The sequence below is a fragment of the Hippopotamus amphibius genome, chromosome 5 (assembly GCF_030028045.1).
Source record: "Hippopotamus amphibius kiboko isolate mHipAmp2 chromosome 5, mHipAmp2.hap2, whole genome shotgun sequence".
Lineage (NCBI taxonomy): Eukaryota > Metazoa > Chordata > Mammalia > Artiodactyla > Hippopotamidae > Hippopotamus > Hippopotamus amphibius.
In genome coordinates this window covers 15061514-15068130 of record NC_080190.1, presented here as the reverse complement: position 1 = coordinate 15068130, position 6617 = coordinate 15061514, and the positions used below count along the sequence as shown (strand labels likewise).

The window sequence follows — 6617 nt, the reverse complement described above, 5'->3', positions numbered from 1 at the left end:
AAACGAAACCTGTCAGCCTTTTCAGCTTGGGTCTGCTTGCAGCTTCCTTTTTCCAAATATTCATAAGAATAATCAATGGCAGCAGTGGCTCGATCTAGAGCAGTTGTCCTGTGCTTTGGACTTAGAACCAGTCTTTTCCCTCCAGGGCCAGGCACTGGTTGGGGCATCAGGTTGGCTAACTCGGGCTTTCCCCCCAATTCTTTGGATTCTCCTGGATTCAGAAGGAAGTTGGGGGCGGAGGGTGGATGTGGGAGGACACAGAGGAAAGGTAAGGGGTAAGAATAGCCCAAATGGGATAATATTGGCAGCAGAGCCTGGTGGGGAAAGAGAGCTGTCAGAGGCCTCTTGGGAGCCCGGAGCCCAGCGCAGGAGCCCCAGGCGCCTAATGCGCGTGAGTCCATAAATATCACCACAATAGATACTATAAATATAAATACAGGGAAACACTTAAAATCAGTCCAGCGCTTTTTTCTCGGCCCCTTCTTTATTGTTGGTCCGGGAGTAAGGCTCGAAGGCCGAGGAGCTCAGGTATCGCGCGGAGAGTTCTTGTAAATTCCCGGCCAGCGAACCGGCCATTGTCAACGGGGTGGAGGAGAGGCGGCTGGCGACGGAGCCGAGCAGCGAGGGCACGGGCAGGCTGAAGAGGCCGTGGCCGGCAGCCGGGGCGCCCGCGTGCAGTCCCCCTGGCCCGGTGGGCCCGGGGCCCGGAGCGCCGCCCACGGCCGGCGGGTGAGGGGACGCGGCGCCTGCGGGACCCGGGGCGGCGGCGGCGGCGGCGGCCGAGCCCGCGGCAGCGCCCGCGCCCAGGGCCGGCAGACTGGGCCCGCGTAGCGCCGAGCCGAGCGCGCCGGTGGCGCAAGGCGGCAGCAGCGCGGGCAGGCCGGGCGGCGACAGCAGGCGGCCTTGCTCCAGCAGCCGCAGCACGCTGCACGTGGCCGCCGTCTCCGACACCACCGAGCGCAGCTCCGAGTCTTTGCCTTGGTCCTTCTTCTGCTTCGTGCGCCGATTCTGGAACCAGACCTTCACCTGCGCGCCGGGCGCCGGGACGGTGGGAGAGAGGGGCAGAGGGAGATGGGCGTCAAGGGGAGCGGGCTCCCGGGGCACTAGGGCTCCGGGCCCCCCCCCCCAACTCCAGCCAAAGCCCCAATCCCAGCCCCAGCCGGGAGCCAGAGAAGTCGGGGTGGGAGCTGCCAGGAGGGTTGGGGGGGTGGGGGGGGGAGTCAGGGCGGCTAAGAGAGCTCCCAAAGGCTGTACTTCCGGGTCTTAGAAGCAGGCCTAGGTCAGCCCAGGTTACAAATAACAAAGAAATAAAAATGATCACGACTCTAACTGGAAGGAAGACCAGAAGTTATTGCCTGGGCCACCGCACTACCCGCAGCGGGACTATGGGTCAGGGCCGCGCAAAGGCCCGCATTTCCAGGAAAGGTGTAAGGCCTAAAGGATGCAGTTCGAAAAGTGGGAAGTGAAGGTAGATGCGGAGGAGTGTTGCCCTGCCTTTCAGGACCCAGGCCCCTGGCCCAACCGGCTCCAATGTAGTCCCAGCAGCACTACTGTTGAAGGCCAGAAGAGGCTATTTCTTGCTTGTTAGGGTCAGATTTATTATCCAACTAGTAGCAAGCAAAGAAGATGGCTATAGACTGAATAATGGACTTTATAGGCCATGCTTTCTCCACCTCCTCACCACCAGGTGGACTGGAAGGTCTGAGTGATACCCTTAATTTACAACCCTGCTGCTCTCCATCAGGAACTTTGGAGTCAAGGGAGGAAGTCAGTAGGCTGGAGTGGACTAAATTCTCTCCCTCAACCTCCCCTGTTACTTTCTTTTCTCCCTCTGCCCCTCTTCAGGCCTAGCTGGTGGTCCAGAAAGGAGTTTGGCAGTTCTGGGGAAAGGTTATTCTGTCTAGATATTGTAAACTAAGAGGGATGGTAGCAGAGAGAATAGGGAAAAAGCCACCATGCCAACTCAGACTCAAAATGAACATCCAGTATGTTCTGTCCTTGGTCCTCAGCTTTCTGCCTAGATCCCACACCTAAAATTCTGCCACCTGTTTCAGGGCTGAGCACAGGTCAAGGGGCTGGTCCGCAGAAAGAAATATGCCTTACCTAGGCCAAGCTGGTGCCATGCCCTGGGGAGGCCCTGAATGACCTCCACAACCCAAAGCTCTCAGGCCCTAAAGTGCTCCTGGGCCCAGAGCCCACGCGGCCAGCCCCAGAAGCATCATATGGATTTCATGTAAAGAAGAAGACCTAAAGCACAATTGTCAGTGCTGGCTCCCAAGGCCACAGATCTGCTTCCCATCCCATACCTCACACATCACTGGCACTTAAGATAGGGTCTCCTAAGTGCCCACAGTGGGTGCTCAGGGCTGGGAATGGGGCTGAGTCCAGCTCAAGGCTAGGGAAAGCCTTAAGCATCAGGCTTGGCCTGGTCTGCCAAGGCAGATCTCTGGAATATTCACCTTTTAAATCCCTAGTTGTCACCCACAGCTCTGGAACGGGAGGCTTTGGCCGTAGCCCCATTCTTGCTGAATGGGCCTGGGTGCTGTGAAAGGTTAGAGTCTGCAGAGGGGATATACCTGGAAATCTGGCCAAAATGAGGTAGCCCAAACAGGGCAAACACTGGTTCCTCCAAGAGCAGACATAAGCAGGGAATTCTCAAAACTGGGGTCCAAAACGAAATCCATCCAAAAGGACAGGATTTGGGGACTTCTGGGCTAGGCCAAGGTGGGCAGAGCATGGGCCATGGAAGATTTGGGGTATGGGGGAAAGGGATGGCTTAGGAAAGGGAGAAGCCTTTGGCCTTTTTTCCTTATCTCCCCTGCCTCCCCTGGGAGGCTCTGTCCAGAGTCAAGCTAGGTGGTGAGGAAGAGATGGCTGGGGGTGAAGGGGAAGGAAGCTGATGATAGCTATGTGCGGCCTGGCCGCTGAGTACCTGGGTCTCGGAGAGGTTGAGCTGCCGGGCGAGCTCGGTTCTCTCTCGGCCCACCACGTACTGGCAGCGCTGGAACTCCATCTCCAGCCGGTAGAGCTGCTCCGCGGTGAAGGACGTGCGCGTCCTCTTGGGCCGATCCAGGTCCAGGCCCTTGGGCAGAATAATCTCTCGGATGGACCCCTTGGCATCTGGGGAAGGGGAGATATCAGGCACCAGAATCCTCCTGTCTTCCTCCACCTCCCCTGGCCGGAGCTGGCTTCTGGGACACAGTCAGCAGCAGCCTGCAGTCCGGAGGTGGGTGGTGGGGCTGGTGGGGGTGCAGCCACAGCCGGGGAGCAAGGACGCTGTAGGTGTTTGGGGGGTAGAGGGGACTAACTCCACACAGCTGATGGGAGCGGGAATCGGACTTGGCCTTTGTAGAGCCCTCCGGACAGGGGAGGGAAAAAGAAATCAATTCCAAGTCGGCTGACGCTCCTTTTGGCCTGGGGGCCTGCGTGGACTGGGTCCCCTGTAGCTTAAGTGTCCCCGCACTGACCAGCCCAGGTCCTGGCGGCCCCAGCTCTGGAGCACGTTGACCAGACCGCACTCCGGCGGTCCCCACCCCCATCCCCGGGTAGCCTTCCCTCCCGAACCCGCGCGGCGGAAGGAGGAGGGACCGAGTCAGAGCCGGCAGGGCCTGGCGATCTGCTGGCGGGGGCGGCGCCGCGCCGGGGCCGGGCCTCACCGCCGCCGGAGTCGAGCGCACTCCGCGCAGCAGAGCGGGGTCGAGCCCAGCGCTAAAGCGGCATCCACGGCCTGGCAACCCAGCCTGGCTGCTTCTCCCAGCGGCGGCGGCCAGCCTCGAGCGCGGCGCCGGGCCCCTTGGCCCAGCGTGCCAACTGGTCGGGCCGTAGCCGGCGGCCCGCGGCTGTTCTCCAGTGCCTGCGCTCCCCTTGGGTGCGCTCAACTCGCCAGGGTGCGGGAGCCCGCGAGCGGGCTCCCCGCAGGTCCTCCGGCCCGCAGGACGCGAACAGGTCCTCCGGAGTTTCCTGCTCCTTTCCCGGGTCGGAGGCCGCAGCCTGGATCCTGGGCCCGCCCGCACAGTCCCTCGGCTCCGCCAGCAGCCAAACCTGTGGGGCCCCTTGAGGCTTGAAGGGATCGAGGCTCCTGCAGAGCGCGCGTCCCAGGTGGGAGTCCCCAGAGGCCGGCCGGACCCAGGGCGGGGAGGGCCAGCAACTTTCCCCTAAGTCCCAGGCTGCAGATCCATCCGGCCGGCCAGGGTCGGTGGCGGCGCCCAGCTCGGACCCCTGAGTCGCCCCTAAAGAACGCCCCCCCACCCCCAGCCCTGCCATTCCTACCTCGGACCAGGATCCGGCGGCAGTAATCCGGATCGGCGGTTGAATTGGATTTACTTTTGTTACAATCTTCTGCGGCGCCCGACGCGGAGAAGGCGCCCTGCGGTTCCTTGAGGAAGGCGGCAGGGAGGGTCCCCTCCGCGCCTTTGCTCTCCCGGCTCTCCTTGTGCGCGTTCTTCGAGACCCGGGCAGCCTCTGCGTCCGAGTGGCACCGAACGTCCATTTTGTCTGGTTTCCCGAACATAGGAGAGGCAAGGGCAACAAAAAAAAGGAAAAAAAAAAAAAAAAAGAGGCAGAGGGGGGGACAAAACCCCTACAATGCAGCCCCTACGCCCGGCCCGGAGAGAGACAGGCGGCAAGAAAGAATGTCCCCGCGGGGCGGCTGCGGCGGCCGCTGGCGGGTCAGCGGCGACCGCCGAGTGGCGCGCTCGCCGAGCGGCGGCGGGTCTGGTCCAGGATCCCGGCGGAGCAGCGGCGAAGCCGCCTCGTCAGCGGCCGCGTCCTCTGAGCACGTCCAGTGTCCCCAGCCTGGCGATCAGGTAGCGAGCAGCGCAACTCCGAATTGCTGCGGCTCCCGCCTATTACTGAGACGGCGAGTTGCAGTTGTCCGACACCCGGGGGGACGCACACTCGCTGTTGCAATTGATTACGGGTAATTTCGCAGCCCCCACGTTTCGGTTACCTCATGAATACACTAAATTGTTTGGATAATATATCAGATCGTAATGGATGGTTTCTGTCCTTGTCCCCAATCAAGTAGGGGTTTAGCCAGTGAATAAACGGAAATGATTGGTCTTGCTTTCAGGAAACACACAATCAAAGACCCACACTTCCAGAAAAACTTTTGACAAGATTCATCCTGAATTGTTAGTACCCTTAGCAGGCATTATTAACTTTCCCTTTGCTTTTGACCCTCCTGCTCATATACTGGCTAGAGGGGTTTTCTCCACACTCGACAGATAGAGCTGAATGAGGGTGGAGAGGGGAGGAAAAACAAGAAAACAAAAACCCTTACACACCCTGCAGCAGAAGAAAGCGGTCGCCTCTAGGAAGGAAAAAAAGAAGGGCTGGAGGAGAAAAAGTTTTCCCCAAAAGTATCTCCCCCACACTCTAAAAAGCCAAGGTTTCGTCCCAAACAACTCCTTAACACACCTCGACGCTGACAGCCATCTTAAACTGCCACCTCTCTTCATTTAGTTCCAGTTGGATTTTTTCATGCCTGCACCTCCAGCAGCCCTGAGGCAGCCCATTGAAAGGGCAGCTTTGTACTCAGAGAGTCCAGCAGGAGAGAGAGGGGGAGAGGGAGAGAGCCGAGAAAATCTCAACTGTGAGATCTGCTTCAAAAAAAAAAAAAAAAAGTTTTCCCCTAGCTATTTCATTGTCTCTGCTACAATATCTTTGAGAAAAGCAACAGCCAGTAATCCAATAAGAGCATTGATTAGGCCACAATGATTCAATTCAAGCGCATGGCCTTGTGCAAGGAGCATGCTCCAGCCCTTCTCGTCACCTTGCCGGGGCAGAAGCCCTCTCCACGCCGCTCTCCCCATTCATTCCTTTATGGGAAATGCGGAGCAAAAGGAGTGAAAGATGGCAATTATCTAATTGGACTATTAACAAACAGTCCTCTGAGTGCGGCGGTCTGGCGTGGCTCCTGGGCGGGGGAAGGGCCGTGTTCCCTGCCCTCATTCACAAAGAGTGCAGGGGCCGCGGACGAAAGGGGGATTTTTAAAGGGAGTGGGGCGCGGGCAGGGGGAGAGGAGAGGTGGGAGGTTTGGCTGAGAATTTTTCCACACAATTCCAAGAATGGGGGCGGAGGCGGGCGGGGAAGGGAAGGGGAGGGGGCTGGGCCGGGGGGGGGGGGGTCGCGGCGAGCCGATGGGAGAGGGGGAGGGGAGGGGTGCGAGTGTGTGCGGTGGGCTCCGAGGGGCTGCGGCTGGCGGCCCGGCCGGCTCTGCCCACCCCACCCGCCCGCCGCCGCCGCCGCCGCCGTCGTCGTGGTCGCCCAGCCCGACTCCAGCAAACGTCGGGGGCGGAGTTGGTGAGGGGCCCTGAGCCGCGTCCTGCGCGCGCTCCCCCGCCCCCTTCCTCCCCCAGCCCCTCTGGCCCCCGGGGAGAACCCACGCTCGCTCCGGTTCCGGAGGGCGTCTCTGTCCCCGGAGGCAGACCTTGGGCTTTTACTTTATTTCACTGGGGGTGTGGGGGGGGGGGGGCGGGGGGTGTCTGTGTGTGTGTGTGTGTGTGTGTGTCTGTGTGTGTGTCTGTGTGTGTGCGCGCGCGCGCGTCACGAGCTGCTCTCCGCGGGGCGGCGGGCTTCCCGGGTCCCCGTCAGGCCTCTTCCGCTCGGGCGCGGC

At 60.5% G+C, this 6617-nt stretch overlaps 1 protein-coding gene across 1 annotated transcript; it reads right to left on the bottom strand.

The window, feature by feature from the left end:
• Positions 1 to 453: 453 nt before the first annotated feature.
• On the bottom strand, positions 454 to 4510 carry VAX1 (ventral anterior homeobox 1). Its single transcript, XM_057737089.1, has 3 exons — positions 4270 to 4510; positions 2933 to 3120; positions 454 to 1026 (listed from the first exon to the last, which is right to left on the bottom strand). The coding sequence occupies exons 1-3, from the start codon at positions 4508 to 4510 to the stop codon at positions 454 to 456; spliced, it is 1002 nt and encodes a 333-aa protein (XP_057593072.1).
• Positions 4511 to 6617: the final 2107 nt, after the last annotated feature.